Source organism: Doryrhamphus excisus, chromosome 14, assembly GCF_030265055.1.
Source record: "Doryrhamphus excisus isolate RoL2022-K1 chromosome 14, RoL_Dexc_1.0, whole genome shotgun sequence".
Classification (NCBI taxonomy): Eukaryota; Metazoa; Chordata; class Actinopteri; order Syngnathiformes; family Syngnathidae; genus Doryrhamphus; species Doryrhamphus excisus.
The window spans coordinates 16,103,295-16,122,036 of record NC_080479.1 but is presented as its reverse complement, the minus strand read 5'-3'; the positions used below and the strand labels follow the sequence as shown (position 1 = coordinate 16,122,036).

The window sequence follows — 18,742 nt, the reverse complement described above, 5'->3', positions numbered from 1 at the left end:
TTTGCATAATCTCATAATTAAGGCGGGACTATGCGAGATTTAACAGAATGATCATTGTGGTTGGACTCAACTGAAACGTTAAAAAAATAACTGCCCACAAACATGATACAAATCTGCAGTTTTGAATGTAATAATTCCGCAAATGTAATAAATTTCCCACAAACGTAATAAAATTTGCCTACTGCAAACGTAATACTGAATTATTACATTTTGTTTTTTGGGCGTACATGTGTGTTTCAGTTACAGTATATTATTGTATGTGTGATTTTGTGTGTATATGGGGAAGAAATAATCAAAAGAAATAATAAAAAAATAATAATAGTAATAAAATTGTATTAAAACAATTGCAATTATCACAATTATGTTATCTTTTTTTAATTTAAAATAAATTATAATTTAATAATTAAAGATTCCTTTAATGTATTCAAATAAATTATAATTTAATAATTAACGATTCCTTTAATGTATTCAAATGATACTCTTTTTTTGAATAATATTTTTTCCACAAAAAAAAGAAAAAAAATTATTTAAAAAGATATTTGGAACTGTGCTAGTTGGCAAAGAACTACAGAGTCAACTGGTGATGACATCATAGACCCATTTGCTGTTTCCACGCCTAGCAAAATTGCAAAAAGAAAAAGCTAGTATGCTCATGTTAGCAATGCTAACATGCCATTATTAGCATGTTAACACCGAGCATAATAGTGCCTGCTTATGAAAATGGCTAAAAACGCTGCTATGCTAATGTTAGCATGCTAGAAATGCTAACACGGGGGGGGGGGGGGGGGTAACGCTTAATACGGTAAGCTTGTTTGTCAGTACCGGTCATCTGAAACAGGAAGTTTAGCACCAACACCGAGGCTTGTTGTCTTTTGGTGCACGAAACTTCCTCAACTTTTCTAGCATGCTAACATTGAAATGCTAAGAAACGCTAAGAAATGCTAACATGCAAATGTTAGCATGCCAGAAATGCTAACATGCCTATGTCAGCATGCCAGAAATGCTAACATGCCAATGTCAGCATGCTTTGAATGCTAACATGCCAATGTCAGCATGCTAGAAATGCTAACATGCCAATGTCAGCATGCTAGAAATGCTAACATGCCAATGTCAGCGTGCCAGAAATGCTAACATGCCAATGTCAGCATGCCAGAAATGCTAACATGCTAATGTCAGCATGCCAGAAATGCTAACATGCTAATGTCAGCATGCCAGAAATTCTAACATGCCAATGTCAGCGTGCCAGAAATGCTAACAGGCCAGAAATGCTAACATGCCTACGTTAGCATGCTAGAAATGCTAACATGCCAATGTTAGCATGCCAGAAATGCTAACCTGACAATGTTAGCATGTTAGAAATGCTAACCTGACAATGTTGGCATGCCAGAAATGCTAACATAACAATGTTAGCATGCCAGAAATGCTAACCTGACAATGTTAGCATGCTAGAAATGCTAACCTACCAATGTTAGCATGCTAGAAATGCTAACCTAACAATGTTAGCATGCTAGAAATGCTAACATGCCAATGTTAGAAAAGTTGAGGAAGTTTCGTTGCACCAAAAGACAACAAGCCTTGGTTTCTAAACTTCCTGTTTCAGATGACCAGTACTGATAAACAAGCTTACCACATTAAGAGTTATACCTCCCCCCCACCTGATATATACACAACACCATAAAACCCACTAAGACACTACACAGAAGTGAATCACACACACACACGTGCATATTAAAAACAATATTGCAAACACTCACGCTGCCTTGCTTGACCTGCACACAAGTGGATTTCATTTCCAAAAAGATCTAGAATAAAAACAAAAAGCACATCTTCACGTCTTCCGTGGTAGTGAGCAGCTTCTCTGCCCACCTCCCAACCAAAACAAGGAGGTGGTGGTAAGTCCCAGTGACGTCTCCTCCTACTGCTTCCTCCTTTTGCCGTCTTTCCCCTACATGGATGTTACTTCACCCTCCTCCTCCTCCTCTTCCTCACGTCGTCCCTGCCCTCCCACGTGCATCATCTCCTGACATATCTCCGGTGGGTATGATTTTGGGGGGGCTTGCCTTAAAGCAACAGTAAGGAACAATTGCCTGAGGGCTCCCCCTGCTGGTGAATTGGATTCTACTTTAAAGCCATAAGCTTTGGTTCATAATTCTTGGATATTGGATATTATTTTTCACAAAAATCTTATTCAAAAATAGAATCCTATATAAATAAAATAAATAACATAATTCATCTACCATTAAAATTATATATTTTTCATATAAAGTTCCAAAATTATTATATACGCTTCATCAATGGTTCTCCTATACATTCATATTTCATATCATCCACTCCCTCATATTCCTTTTCAACTCCAATTCTCTTTCATTCATCCATCTTGTTTTCCTTCCCTCCTATGTTGGAACACGTCATCTTTTCCTTGTTATGGTTTCCTTTATTCCCCCCCCCTCCTTTCCTTCCTCTCCTCACTCCTGCTCCCTAGTTACATCATCATCATCATCATCTCCTCACCACCCTGCCTGCTCCGTCTTCCTTACTGTGAGCCTTTCTGACGATGCATCAGTGGGTGTCCAATATGCGGCCCAGGGATTCATTCATTCATTCATTTTCTACCGCTTTTCCTCACGAGGGTCGCGGGGGTGCTGGAGCCTATCCCAGCTGTCTTTGGGGCGAGAGGCGGGGTACACCCTGAACTGGTGGCCAGCCAATCACAGGGCACATATAGACAAACAACCATTCACACTCACATTCATACCTATGGACAATTTTGGAGTCGCTAATTAACCTAGCATGTTTTTGGAATGTGGGAGGAAACCGGAGTACCCGGAAAAAAACCCATGCATGCACGGGGAGAACATGCAAACTCCACACAGAGATGGCCGAGGGTGGAATTGAACCCTGGTCTCCTAGCTGTGAGGTCTGCGCGCTAACCACTAGACCACCGTGCCGCTGATCACAAAATTAAAAAAAAAAAAAAATTGTAAATTTTGTTTTGTTTTCCTAGTTAAAACACTTGCTGTTTAAAGTACAATATTTATTAATAAACACAGCAATTATACCATTATAGTAGTAACGCAGTAGTGTATTTTGAAAGTATTCTGTAGCATAAAGCGTGTCATATGCTTTGTATCGTACGATTTGGGTGTCTAATTGCATCACAAGCTCAACCTAATAAGTTATTACGGCCACTAGGTGTCGCCAAAAATAGCAATATGTATATTTTGAAGCTGCACGGTGGACGAGTGGTTAGAGCGTTAATTTTCTTTTTTAATTTTCTAATTTTACCCTTAATATTTTGAACTTTTTTCTATTTTTCCCCTTTTGTTAATTTTCTTAAAAATTAGTAAGTACAAATTTTATTTTAATAAATTATTTTTTTATAAAAAATGCTTTTTTTAAATTAAAAGAATAATTTATTACAAATAAATTTGTACTTTTTTCTAATTTTTTTCCCTTTTGTTAATTTTCTTTTTTAATTTTCTCATTTTACCCTTAATATTTTGACTTTATTAACATTAAATATTCCTGCAACCTAATTTTCAACCTCGGCTGACAAGTGGTTAGCACGCAGGCCTCACAGCTAGGACACCCAAGTTCGATTCCACTCTCGGCCATCTCTGTGTGGAGTTTGCATGTTCTCCCTGTGCATGCGTGTTTTTTCTCCGGGTACTCCGGTTTCCTCCCATATTCCAAAAACATGCTAGGTTAATTAGCGACTCCAAATTGTCCATAGGTATGAATGTGAGTGTGAATGGTTGTTTGTCTATATGTGCCCTGTGATTGGCTGGCCACCAGTCCAGGGTGTACCCCGCCTCTCGCTTGAAGACAGCTGGGATAGGCTCTAGCACCCTCCGCGACCCTCGTGAGGATAAGCGGTAGAAAATGAATAAATGAATGAATCATCAGAGTGTTAAGTTGCTGTGTGATGAATTTAGTAGTGTTAGTAATGTGTTCTTTGAAAAATGACCCTCGTGAGGATAAGCGGTAGAAAATGAATGAATGAATCATTTGAGTGTTAAGTTACTGTGTGATGAATTTAGTACTGTTAGCAATGTGATCTTTGAAAAATTAGCCTCGTGAGGATAAGCGGTAGAAAATGAATGAATGAATCAATAGAGTGTTAAGTTGCTGTGTGATGAATTTAGTGCTGTTAGTAATGTGATCTTTGAAAGATGACCCTCGTGAGGATAAGAGGTAGAAAATGAATGAATATATTTTGATACTTCCATCCATCCACTCTCAGGTGACAAAGCATAATATCTAATAATTATTAATTCATTTTAGTTTTAGCACACTCACTCACCAATCACGTGGATAAACATGTGACAAAGGACAAACGAGCAAAAAAAAAAAAAAAAATGGCATCTCACCTCCGCCCCGTGTGATAGGCTCCTTTCCCTGAGGCCTGGCGAGGGTTCAGCCAAGCGCAGAGGAGTCAGGCCGCCGTTCTTCAGCTGCTGCCCTGATGGTGACTTTAATACCGTCCACATGGGATTGCCCTCTAGTAAAAAAAAAAAAAAAGAACAAAAAAAGCAAGTGTCAAAGCCCAACCCCATCAAAGTGAAAGGTGATAATTGATTTGTGTGCATCGACGACAGATTGGCTGGGCTTGACATTGACAAGGACGATGGAGACCCTCACACTCACATGGCATTAGATTCACTCCTGACAGCCAATATTAGATTTCAGTCATTGAAGAAAGGCGGCGATGAAACTGACAGGCGAGACGGCAGGAAATTGTGTGTGTGTGTGTGTGTGTGTGTGTGTGTGAGAGAGATATCAGGCACTGCTTCTTTATTGACTTCAGGTCAGATGAAGAGAAAAGGTCAGAATGATCATTTACATTGTCTCCAGCTCGTAATAAATATGAACAAATACCACACTGGAAGAGTCCATTTGCACTAGGAAAGTGTGAAATATTAGAAATAGAATTAAACCAAAAAACATAGAAAATGCAAAAAAATATGGCAAATAGGCTAGATGTAAAGACGGGAAGCTGACTAAATTATCCAAAGTAATTAGTGCGACTTATGTATGTTTTTTTCTACCTAATTATGCATTTTTGGCCTTGTGCGACTTATACTCCAGTGTGACTTATGTATGTTTTTTTCTACCTAATTATGCATTTTTGGCCTTGTGCGACTTATACTCCAGTGCGACTTATGTATGTTTTTTTTCTACCTAATTATGCATTTTTGGCCTTGTGCATCTTATACTCCAGTGCGACTTATGTATGTTTTTTTCTACCTAATTATACGTTTTTTACCTTGTGCGACTTATACTCCAGTGCGACTTATGTATGTTTTTTTCTACCTAATTATGCATTTTTGGCCTTGTGCAACGCGACTTATGTATGTTTTTTTTCTACCTTATTATGCATTTTTTGGCCTTGTGCAACTTGTACTCCAGTGCGACTTATGTATGTTTTTTTCTACCTAATTATGCATTTTTGGCCTTGTGCGACTTACACTCCGGTGCGACTTATGTATGTTTTTTTGTACCTAATTATGCATTTTTGGCCTTGTGCAACGTGACTTATGTATGTTTTTTTTTCTACCTAATTATGCATTTTTGGCCTTGAGCGACTTATATTCCAGTGCGACTTATGTATTTTTATGCATTTATGGCCTTGTGCGACTTATACGCCGGTGCGACTTATGTATGTTTTTTGTTTTTTTTTACCTAATTATGCATTTTTGGCTTTGTGCGACTTATACTCCGGTGCGTCTTATGTATGTTTTTTTCTACCTAATTATGCATTTTTGGCCTTGTGCGACTTACGTATTTTTATGCATTTTTGGCCTTGTGCGACTTATACGCCGGTGCGACTTATGTATGTTTTTTTTTTTTTTTTTACCTAATTATGCATTTTTGGCCTTGTGCGACTTATACTCCAGTTTGACTTATGTATGTTTGTTTCTACCTAATTATGCATTTTTGGCTTTGTGCGACTTATACTTTATACTTATACGTATATGAGTGAGCCCACTCCACTCCTTTGGCTAAATGGCCGGTTGATTGTTGTGTGACACAGGACTGATGGTAACATCTCCTTTTCTTCTCTGGACAAGCTTTTTTCCAGATTCCCCAAGAAACCAGTAAGAGGATTCTATAAGAGGAAATGCTTTTACCCCAGTAAATGGGGTAATGTCGTATTCGTAAAGTCCAATCTCTATACCTTTTGCAGAATACTAATGTCCCTGATCTTGTTCCTGGAGACAAGTGGCTTCTTGACACCAAGCCATCTTTCACAAGTCACAGGTGCTGCACTGGTTGTGCACCAATCCCGTAGCTGAATCGACTTTCGGAAAAGATTCCAGATGCTTAGTCAACTTTATTGGCTTTCTTGACTTTCTTTCTTGCCCGCAACAATTGAACCCCTCTCAGTTGAAGGTGAGAAACCTGTGTTGATGTCACTCCCACATTGTCTTTGACGCTGAGGTTCTCATTGGGAGTGACCAGGATGGATAGGATCATAGGGACATTACATATTAGAGGCCTTGGAGATAAAGTCAAAGAGGCCAGACTGAGATGGTTGGGACATGTCAGAAATGAGGATGCTGAGGTTCTCATTGGGAGTGACCAGGATGGATAGGATCATAGGTACAATACATGTTAGAGGCCTTGGAGATAAAGTCAGAGAGGCCAGACTGAGATGGTTGGGACATGTCAGGGATGAGGATGCTGAGGTTCTCATTGGGAGTGACCAAGATGGATAGGATCATCGGGACATTACATGTTAGAGGCCTTGGAGACAAAGTAATTTAGGCCAGACTGAGATGGTTGGGACATGTCAAGAGATGAGGATGCTGAGGTTCTCATTGGGAGTGACCAGGATGGATAGGATCAGGAATGGGACATTACATGTTAGAGGCCTTGGAGATAAAGTCAAAGAGGCCAGACTGAGATGGTTGGGACATGTCAGAGATGAGGATGCTGAGGATCTCATTGGGAGTGACCAGGATGGATAGGATCATAGGTACATTACATGTTAGAGGCCTTGGAGATAAAGTCATAAAAGCCAGACTGAGATGGTTGGGACATGTCAGAGATGAGGATGCTGAGGTTCTCATTTGGAGTGACCAGGATTGATAGGATCAGGAACGGAACATTACATGTTAGAGTCCTTGGAGATAAAGTCAGAGAGGCCAGACTGAGATGGTTGGGACATGTCAGAGATGAGGATGCTGAGGTTCTCATTGGGAGTGACCAGGATGGATAGGATCATAGGTACATTACATGTTAGAGGCCTTGGAGATAAAGTAATTTAGGCCAGACTGAGATGGTTGGGACATGTCAGCGATGAGGATGCTGAGGTTCTCATTGGGAGTGACCAGGATGGATAGGATCAGGAACGGAACATTACATGTTAGAGACCTTGGAGATAAAGTAATTTAGGCCAGGCTGAGATGGTTGGGACATGTCAGAAATGAGGATGCTGAGGCTCTCATTGGGAGTGACCAGGATGGATAGGATCATAGGGACATTACATGTTAGAGGCCTTGGAGATAAAGTCAACCAAAGAGGAGGTTTATGGATGTCGTGAAGGAGATACAGAAGACAGGGTTGGATGGAGGAGATTGAAGGGAAAAGCCGGACGAGAAAGAAGAAGAATTAAGAAAAACGGCCCCCAACCCGCACTATGGACACCCCCTGTCCTAATCCAATGTGTCCAGGCCATTGAAACACCCTCAGGCTGCAGGAGGTTTCAATCCAAACAACTTTATTGGATCCATTATGATCAGGCACAGAGAAGTGTTGACACAACTGAAATACTTTGAGGAGTATTAGTCATTTGAAATATTAATATTAAATATTTTTGACATGCGTGTTATCATTATGTCAACAAGGATTGGTAACCAAAAAACATACATGTCACTCATGCTTACATTTTAGGACTCGGTTTTGGATTGAACCAAAAAAAAAGCCGTGTCATGGCTTCCCAATCAGCAACATTTAGTACAGACATTGAAGTTAATGGGACCCATCAGGCAGGGACAAGAGTTGCAGTCCACCCGCCCCTTGCTCATGGGTTCCGAACAAGAAGACAGGAAGGACAAAGAGGAAGGAGAAGTTGTGGGCTCTAAGAGTACTGATCTGGGGCCAGGGAGAGACTCACCAATGGGGCCTCCGTGGACCGTGTGGTTGCGCTGAGCGGCCTGAGACTGGGACGCCACCTGGCTACGGCTCTGGGTTTGTTGGAGGATGTTCAGGCACTCTCCCAGGCAGCTGAGGGTGGCGGCCGAGGTGGCTTTGAGCAGGAGAAGGTCCTGGTCCAGACAGGAGAGGGGGCCTTTGGTGGGTAGCGAGTCAATGGACTGGACGAGGTTCTTTTGCTGGCCCTCTGCTTGGGACATCATCTGGGAGGAGAAGGTCATGCAATACATTTATAATATAATATAATATTATATAATATAATGTAATGTCATGTAATATACATAAAAATATATAATATAATATTGAATTTAATTTAATTTATAATTTAATTTATAATTTAATTTATAATTTAATTTAATTTATTTTTTAATTTAATTTAATTTAATGAGTGGTTAGCACGCAGACCTCACAGCTAGAAGACCAGGGTTCAATTCCACCCTCGGTTTCCCCCCACATTCCAAAAACATGCTAGGTTAATTGGCAACTCCAAATTGCACCGTCTCCCTGTGCGTGCGTGGGTTTACACCGGGTAAAAAAACATGCATTTTCGGTTAATTGGCGACTCTAAATTGCACCGTCTCCCTGTGTGTGCGTGGGTTTACACCGGGTAAAAAAAACATGCATGTTCGGTTAATTGGCGACTCAAAATTGCACCGTCTCCCTGTGCGTGTGTGGGTTTACACCTGGTAAAAAAAACATGCATGTTTGGTTAATTGGCGACTCCAAATTGCACCGTCTCCCTGTGCGTGCGTGGGTTTACACCGGGTAAAAAAACATGCATGTTTGGTTAATTGGCGACTCCAAATTGCACCGTTTCCCTGTGCGTGCGTGGGTTTACACCGGGTAAAAAAAACATGCATGTTCGGTTAATTGGCGACTCCAAATTGCACCGTCTCCCTGTGCGTGCGTGGGTTTACACCGGGTAAAAAAAACATGCATGTTTGGTTAATTGGCGACTCCAAATTGCACCGTCTCCCTGTGCGTGTGTGGGTTTACACCTGGTAAAAAAACATGCATGTTTGGTTAATTGGCGACTCCAAATTGCACCGTCTCCCTGTGCGTGCGTGGGTTTACACCGGGTAAAAAAAACATGCATGTTCGGTTAATTGGCGACTCCAAATTGTCCATAGGTATGAATGTGAGTGTGAATGGTTGTTTGTCTATATGTGCCCTGTGATTGGCTGGCCACCAGTCCAGTCTCGACCTAAGACAGCTAGGATAGGCTCCAGCGACCCTCGTGAGGAAAAGCAGTAGAATGAATGTACTGAAGTGACTTACTAAAAAAAGGCACATCCATGCATCTCATACATATACTTGTGTGTATACCGTGTACTGTGTGTATACCGTGTACTGTGTACTATATAATACAGTGTGATGCATCATGCCCAATGTCACCTCTAAAAGTGCCTAAAAAAAAGCTGCAAAAACATTTTTTTTAAGCTCGACTCCCTGTTGACACAAAACCGAGAGGAATCATCCCTGCATGAATCACTTATTTGCTTCTGAGCCTTGTCTTGCTGGTGGCTTATAATAATAATAATAATAAGCCTTTCTCACTGCTAATGAATGCGACTTGCTTTTATCATGCTGCAAATCTTGCATTCATTAATATTGCATGTGTTCCCAGCCCACACCTCGCCTTCTGCGTGCACTTCACCGGCACATCTGCAGCGGCACACAATAGTTATTTTAGACGCTTATAGCGTGCATGGCTAAGAGTACTTTAAGCATGACATGAAAGATTCCGCTATTTAACCAGTTTGGAGGCAAGTATTCCATTCAGTATTATTCCATATTTCAGTATTCCTCATTCATTCTCTAGAGTCTTTAACCTTGTTTACGTGGAAAATACAGGCGCAGCGTAATTGGTAGCATAGCATGACTTCAAACTGCCAACCCGTCTCTAAATGGCGAAATCGGTAAAGTAAAAACGGATTTATCATCAACAATGTCCACCATGGTGTTGTCCTTGTGTCGTCACGTTATAGAACAGGGGTGGGCAAACTACGGCCCGGGGGCCACATCCGGCCCGCCAAGTGTTTGAATACGGCCCGCCCAATCTTTCCAAAGTATTTCATTTAAACTCAACATACAACCTGGCATCATGGCCTGAGCCAACCTTTTGATGGTTGTATCAATTTCGTTGTTTGACATGGTCTGTTGTTTACAAAGTGCTCCTGAAAAAAGAGACACAAGCACATAATAATAAAAATTAAAATAATAATTATTATATTATTATTATAACTATTATGATTATTACATTTATTATATTAATGCTAATTATTATATTAATTATATATAATAATATTGTTATATTTGCATATTTTACATAATAATAATAATATAATAATTTTTATTTTAATTTTATTTTAATTATTATAATATTTTATTATTTTTTAAATATTTAAATATAAATATAAAATAATAAATAATAATAGCAGATTGCATGACAATTTTACAGATACAATAATACCAGGTGGACTGTTACGTGTAAAATATATAGTCTGCCCCCCCGGAAATTTTGTTATATCAATGCGAGTCAAAAAGTTTGCCCACCCCTGTTATGTTGCTTTTCCATTTTTTTGACCTATGAATGTTGTTACAAATATGTTGTATTCTTGTGTTAAACATTGAGGTTTGGATGGCTTTGCACACTATTCACTCTACTGAGGCAAACATCAAGCCGGAGTGGATGGAGTTCCTGATTCTCAACCGACAGGATAAAAAGATGTTCATCTCTCAACAGCACTAAGTATAAGGGGTTAGTATGTCGTTTTTTTTCATTTTTTTCAACTTGCTTTTAAAGCACTTTTCTGTCAAAAATAAAAGTGGAAACCTCACACACGCTCAACAGGGGACCCAGAAGCATCCAAAAATGGCATCAAATGCCAGATTTTCAATTTGGTGATTTTTGGAAAAAAACGTAAGGGGTTAGTATGTCGTTTTTTTCATTTTTTTCAACTTGCTTTTAAAGCACTTTTCTGTCAAAAATAAAAGTGGAAACCTCACACACGCTCAACAGGGGACCCAGAAGCATCCAAAAATGGCATAAAAGACCAGATTTTCAATTTGGTGATTTTTGGAAAAAAACGTAAGGGGTTAGTATGTCGTTTTTTTCATTTTTTTCAACTTGCTTTTAAAGCACTTTTCTGTCAAAAATAAAAGTGGAAACCTCACACACGCTCAACAGGGGACCCAGAAGCATCCAAAAATGGCAACAAATGCCAGATTTTCAATTTGGTGATTTTTGAAAAAAACGTAAGGGGTTAGTATGTCGTTTTTTTCATTTTTTTCAACTTGCTTTTAAAGCACTTTTCTGTCAAAAATAAAAGTGGAAACCTCACACACGCTCAACAGGGGACCCAGAAGCATCCAAAATTGGCATCAAATGCCAAAGTTTGATTTTGGTGATTTTTGAAAAAAACGTAAGGGGTTAGTATGTCGTTTTTTTCATTTTTTTCAACTTGCTTTTTAAGCACTTTTCTGTCAAAAATAAAAGTGGAAACCTCACACACGCTCAATAGGGGACCCAGAAGCATCCAAAAATGGCATAAAATGCCAAAGTTTGATTTTGGTGATTTTTGAAAAAAACGTAAGGGGTTAGTATGTCGTTTTTTTCATTTTTTTCAACTTGCTTTTAAAGCACTTTTCTGTCAAAAATAAAAGTGGAAACCTCACACACGCTCAACAGGGGACCCAGAAGCATCCAAAAATGGCATAAAATGCCAAAGTTTGATTTTGGTGATTTTTGAAAAAAACGTAAGGGGTTAGTATGTCGTTTTTTTCATTTTTTTCAACTTGCTTTTAAAGCACTTTTCTGTCAAAAATAAAAGTGGAAACCTCACACACGCTCAACAGGGGACCCAGAAGCATCCAAAAATGGCATAAAATGCCAGATTTTCAATTTGGTGATTTTTGGAAAAAAACGTAAGGGGTTAGTATGTCGTTTTTTTCATTTTTTTCAACTTGCTTTTAAAGCACTTTTCTGTCAAAAATAAAAGTGGAAACCTCACACACGCTCAACAGGGGACCCAGAAGAATCCAAAAATGGCATAAAATGCCAAAGTTTGATTTTGGTGATTTTTGAAAAAAACGTAAGGGGTTAGTATGTCGTTTTTTTCATTTTTTTCAACTTGCTTTTAAAGCACTTTTCTGTCAAAAATAAAAGTGGAAACCTCACACACGCTCAACAGGGGACCCAGAAGCATCCAAAAATGGCATCAAATGCCAGATTTTCAATTTGGTGATTTTTGGGAAAAAACGTAAGGGGTTAGTATGTCGTTTTTTTCATTTTTTTCAACTTGCTTTTAAAGCACTTTTCTGTCAAAAATAAAAGTGGAAACCTCACACACGCTCAACAGGGGACCCAGAAGCATCCAAAAATGGCATAAAATGCCAAAGTTTGATTTTGGTGATTTTTGAAAAAAACGTAAGGGGTTAGTATGTCGTTTTTTTCATTTTTTTCAACTTGCTTTTAAAGCACTTTTCTGTCAAAAATAAAAGTGGAAACCTCACACACGCTCAACAGGGGACCCAGAAGCATCCAAAAATGGCATCAAATGCCAGATTTTCAATTTGGTGATTTTTGGAAAAAAACGTAAGGGGTTAGTATGTCGTTTTTTTCATTTTTTTCAACTTGCTTTTAAAGCACTTTTCTGTCAAAAATAAAAGTGGAAACCTCACACACGCTCAACAGGGGACCCAGAAGAATCCAAAAATGGCATAAAATGCCAAAGTTTGATTTTGGTGATTTTTGAAAAAAACTTAAGGGGTTAGTATGTCGTTTTTTTCATTTTTTTCAACTTGCTTTTAAAGCACTTTTCTGTCAAAAATAAAAGTGGAAACCTCACACACGCTCAACAGGGGACCCAGAAGCATCCAAAAATGGCATCAAATGCCAGATTTTCAATTTGGTGATTTTTGGAAAAAAACGTAAGGGGTTAGTATGTCGTTTTTTTCATTTTTTTCAACTTGCTTTTAAAGCACTTTTCTGTCAAAAATAAAAGTGGAAACCTCACACACGCTCAACAGGGGACCCAGAAGCATCCAAAAATGGCATAAAATGCCAGATTTTCAATTTGGTGATTTTTGGAAAAAAACGTAAGGGGTTAGTATGTCGTTTTTTTCATTTTTTTCAACTTGCTTTTAAAGCACTTTTCTGTCAAAAATAAAAGTGGAAACCTCACACACGCTCAACAGGGGACCCAGAAGAATCCAAAAATGGCATAAAATGCCAAAGTTTGATTTTGGTGATTTTTGAAAAAAACTTAAGGGGTTAGTATGTCGTTTTTTTCATTTTTTTCAACTTGCTTTTAAAGCACTTTTCTGTCAAAAATAAAAGTGGAAACCTCACACACGCTCAACAGGGGACCCAGAAGCATCCAAAAATGGCATCAAATGCCAGATTTTCAATTTGGTGATTTTTGGAAAAAAACGTAAGGGGTTAGTATGTCGTTTTTTTCATTTTTTTCAACTTGCTTTTAAAGCACTTTTCTGTCAAAAATAAAAGTGGAAACCTCACACACGCTCAACAGGGGACCCAGAAGCATCCAAAAATGGCATAAAATGCCAAAGTTTGATTTTGGTGATTTTTGAAAAAAACGTAAGGGGTTAGTATGTCGTTTTTTTCATTTTTTTCAACTTGCTTTTAAAGCACTTTTCTGTCAAAAATAAAAGTGGAAACCTCACACACGCTCAACAGGGGACCCAGAAGCATCCAAAAATGGCATCAAATGCCAGATTTTCAATTTGGTGATTTTTGGAAAAAAACGTAAGGGGTTAGTATGTCGTTTTTTTCATTTTTTTCAACTTGCTTTTAAAGCACTTTTCTGTCAAAAATAAAAGTGGAAACCTCACACACGCTCAACAGGGGACCCAGAAGAATCCAAAAATGGCATAAAATGCCAAAGTTTGATTTTGGTGATTTTTGAAAAAAACTTAAGGGGTTAGTATGTCGTTTTTTTCATTTTTTTCAACTTGCTTTTAAAGCACTTTTCTGTCAAAAATAAAAGTGGAAACCTCACACACGCTCAACAGGGGACCCAGAAGCATCCAAAAATGGCATCAAATGCCAGATTTTCAATTTGGTGATTTTTGGAAAAAAACGTAAGGGGTTAGTATGTCGTTTTTTTCATTTTTTTCAACTTGCTTTTAAAGCACTTTTCTGTCAAAAATAAAAGTGGAAACCTCACACACGCTCAACAGGGGACCCAGAAGCATCCAAAAATGGCATCAAATGCCAGATTTTCAATTTGGTGATTTTTGGAAAAAAACGTAAGGGGTTAGTATGTCGTTTTTTTCATTTTTTTCAACTTGCTTTTAAAGCACTTTTCTGTCAAAAATAAAAGTGGAAACCTCACACACGCTCAACAGGGGACCCAGAAGCATCCAAAAATGGCATAAAATGCCAGATTTTCAATTTGGTGATTTTTGGAAAAAAACGTAAGGGGTTAGTATGTCGTTTTTTTCATTTTTTTCAACTTGCTTTTAAAGCACTTTTCTGTCAAAAATAAAAGTGGAAACCTCACACACGCTCAACAGGGGACCCAGAAGAATCCAAAAATGGCATAAAATGCCAAAGTTTGATTTTGGTGATTTTTGAAAAAAACTTAAGGGGTTAGTATATCGTTTTTTTCATTTTTTTCAACTTGCTTTTAAAGCACTTTTCTGTCAAAAATAAAAGTGGAAACCTCACACACGCTCAACAGGGGACCCAGAAGCATCCAAAAATGGCATCAAATGCCAGATTTTCAATTTGGTGATTTTTGGAAAAAAACGTAAGGGGTTAGTATGTCGTTTTTTTCATTTTTTTCAACTTGCTTTTAAAGCACTTTTCTGTCAAAAATAAAAGTGGAAACCTCACACACGCTCAACAGGGGACCCAGAAGCATCCAAAAATGGCATAAAATGCCAAAGTTTGATTTTGGTGATTTTTGAAAAAAACGTAAGGGGTTAGTATGTCGTTTTTTTCATTTTTTTCAACTTGCTTTTAAAGCACTTTTCTGTCAAAAATAAAAGTGGAAACCTCACACACGCTCAACAGGGGACCCAGAAGCATCCAAAAATGGCATCAAATGCCAGATTTTCAATTTGGTGATTTTTGGAAAAAAACGTAAGGGGTTAGTATGTCGTTTTTTTCATTTTTTTCAACTTGCTTTTAAAGCACTTTTCTGTCAAAAATAAAAGTGGAAACCTCACACACGCTCAACAGGGGACCCAGAAGCATCCAAAAATGGCATCAAATGCCAGATTTTCAATTTGGTGATTTTTGGAAAAAAACGTAAGGGGTTAGTATGTCGTTTTTTTCATTTTTTTCAACTTGCTTTTAAAGCACTTTTCTGTCAAAAATAAAAGTGGAAACCTCACACACGCTCAACAGGGGACCCAGAAGCATCCAAAAATGGCATAAAATGCCAGATTTTCAATTTGGTGATTTTTGGAAAAAAACGTAAGGGGTTAGTATGTCGTTTTTTTCATTTTTTTCAACTTGCTTTTAAAGCACTTTTCTGTCAAAAATAAAAGTGGAAACCTCACACACGCTCAACAGGGGACCCAGAAGAATCCAAAAATGGCATAAAATGCCAAAGTTTGATTTTGGTGATTTTTGAAAAAAACTTAAGGGGTTAGTATGTCGTTTTTTTCATTTTTTTCAACTTGCTTTTAAAGCACTTTTCTGTCAAAAATAAAAGTGGAAACCTCACACACGCTCAACAGGGGACCCAGAAGCATCCAAAAATGGCATCAAATGCCAGATTTTCAATTTGGTGATTTTTGGAAAAAAACGTAAGGGGTTAGTATGTCGTTTTTTTCATTTTTTTCAACTTGCTTTTAAAGCACTTTTCTGTCAAAAATAAAAGTGGAAACCTCACACACGCTCAACAGGGGACCCAGAAGCATCCAAAAATGGCATCAAATGCCAGATTTTCAATTTGGTGATTTTTGGAAAAAAACGTAAGGGGTTAGTATGTCGTTTTTTTCATTTTTTTCAACTTGCTTTTAAAGCACTTTTCTGTCAAAAATAAAAGTGGAAACCTCACACACGCTCAACAGGGGACCCAGAAGCATCCAAAAATGGCATAAAATGCCAAAGTTTGATTTTGGTGATTTTTGAAAAAAACGTAAGGGGTTAGTATGTCGTTTTTTTCATTTTTTTCAATTTGCTTTTAAAGCACTTTTCTGTCAAAAATAAAAGTGGAAACCTCACACACGCTCAACAGGGGACCCAGAAGCATCCAAAAATGGCATCAAATGCCAGATTTTCAATTTGGTGATTTTTGGAAAAAAACGTAAGGGGTTAGTATGTCGTTTTTTTCATTTTTTTCAACTTGCTTTTAAAGCACTTTTCTGTCAAAAATAAAAGTGGAAACCTCACACACGCTCAACAGGGGACCCAGAAGCATCCAAAAATGGCATCAAATGCCAGATTTTCAATTTGGTGATTTTTGAAAAAAACGTAAGGGGTTAGTATGTCGTTTTTTTCATTTTTTTCAACTTGCTTTTAAAGCACTTTTCTGTCAAAAATAAAAGTGGAAACCTCACACACGCTCAACAGGGGACCCAGAAGCATCCAAAAATGGCATAAAATGCCAAAGTTTGATTTTGGTGATTTTTGAAAAAAACGTAAGGGGTTAGTATGTCGTTTTTTTCATTTTTTTCAACTTGCTTTTAAAGCACTTTTCTGTCAAAAATAAAAGTGGAAACCTCACACACGCTCAACAGGGGACCCAGAAGCATCCAAAAATGGCATAAAATGCCAAAGTTTGATTTTGGTGATTTTTGAAAAAAACGTAAGGGGTTAGTATGTCGTTTTTTTCATTTTTTTCAACTTGCTTTTAAAGCACTTTTCTGTCAAAAATAAAAGTGGAAACCTCACACACGCTCAACAGGGGACCCAGAAGCATCCAAAAATGGCATAAAATGCCAAAGTTTGATTCTGGTGATTTTTGAAAAAAACGTAAGGGGTTAGTATGTCGTTTTTTTCATTTTTTTCAACTTGCTTTTAAAGCACTTTTCTGTCAAAAATAAAAGTGGAAACCTCACACACGCTCAACAGGGGACCCAGAAGCATCCAAAAATGGCATCAAATGCCAGATTTTCAATTTGGTGATTTTTGGAAAAAAACGTAAGGGGTTAGTATGTCGTTTTTTTCATTTTTTTCAACTTGCTTTTAAAGCACTTTTCTGTCAAAAATAAAAGTGGAAACCTCACACACGCTCAACAGGGGACCCAGAAGCATCCAAAAATGGCATCAAATGCCAGATTTTCAATTTGGTGATTTTTGGGAAAAAACGTAAGGGGTTAGTATGTCGTTTTTTTCATTTTTTTCAACTTGCTTTTAAAGCACTTTTCTGTCAAAAATAAAAGTGGAAACCTCACACACGCTCAACAGGGGACCCAGAAGCATCCAAAAATGGCATCAAATGCCAGATTTTCAATTTGGTGATTTTTGAAAAAAACGTAAGGGGTTAGTATGTCGTTTTTTTCATTTTTTTCAACTTGCTTTTAAAGCACTTTTCTGTCAAAAATAAAAGTGGAAACCTCACACACGCTCAACAGGGGACCCAGAAGCATCCAAAATTGGCATCAAATGCCAAAGTTTGATTTTGGTGATTTTTGAAAAAAACGTAAGGGGTTAGTATGTCGTTTTTTTCATTTTTTTCAACTTGCTTTTAAAGCACTTTTCTGTCAAAAATAAAAGTGGAAACCTCACACACGCTCAACAGGGGACCCAGAAGCATCCAAAAATGGCATAAAATGCCAAAGTTTGATTTTGGTGATTTTTGAAAAAAACGTAAGGGGTTAGTATGTCGTTTTTTTCATTTTTTTCAACTTGCTTTTAAAGCACTTTTCTGTCAAAAATAAAAGTGGAAACCTCACACACGCTCAACAGGGGACCCAGAAGCATCCAAAAATGGCATCAAATGCCAGATTTTCAATTTGGTGATTTTTGGAAAAAAACGTAAGGGGTTAGTATGTCGTTTTTTTCATTTTTTTCAACTTGCTTTTAAAGCACTTTTCTGTCAAAAATAAAAGTGGAAACCTCACACACGCTCAACAGGGGACCCAGAAGCATCCAAAAATGGCATAAAATGCCAGATTTTCAATTTGGTGATTTTTGGAAAAAAACGTAAGGGGTTAGTATGTCGTTTTTTTCATTTTTTTCAACTTGCTTTTAAAGCACTTTTCTGTCAAAAATAAAAGTGGAAACCTCACACACGCTCAACAGGGGACCCAGAAGAATCCAAAAATGGCATAAAATGCCAAAGTTTGATTTTGGTGATTTTTGAAAAAAACGTAAGGGGTTAGTATGTCGTTTTTTTCATTTTTTTCAACTTGCTTTTAAAGCACTTTTCTGTCAAAAATAAAAGTGGAAACCTCACACACGCTCAACAGGGGACCCAGAAGCATCCAAAAATGGCATCAAATGCCAGATTTTCAATTTGGTGATTTTTGGGAAAAAACGTAAGGGGTTAGTATGTCGTTTTTTTCATTTTTTTCAACTTGCTTTTAAAGCACTTTTCTGTCAAAAATAAAAGTGGAAACCTCACACACGCTCAACAGGGGACCCAGAAGCATCCAAAAATGG

General features: G+C 37.9%; 1 protein-coding gene across 2 annotated transcripts in view; it reads right to left on the bottom strand.

The window, feature by feature from the left end:
• The window catches only part of LOC131101348 (oxysterol-binding protein-related protein 10), a 95,928-nt gene that overhangs the window by 10,742 nt on the left and 66,444 nt on the right, over positions 1-18,742 (bottom strand). Inside the window, exons 6-8 of one of the 2 annotated variants that reach the window (XM_058046356.1) lie at positions 8,120-8,360; positions 4,371-4,501; positions 1,755-1,802 (exon numbers count right to left, since the gene is read on the bottom strand). In XM_058046356.1, coding sequence (XP_057902339.1) covers positions 1,755-1,802; positions 4,371-4,501; positions 8,120-8,360 — 420 coding nt within the window. The remainder of the gene's footprint in view (positions 1-1,754; positions 1,803-4,370; positions 4,502-8,119; positions 8,361-18,742) is intronic. The other variant, XM_058046357.1, reaches the window with a different exon arrangement.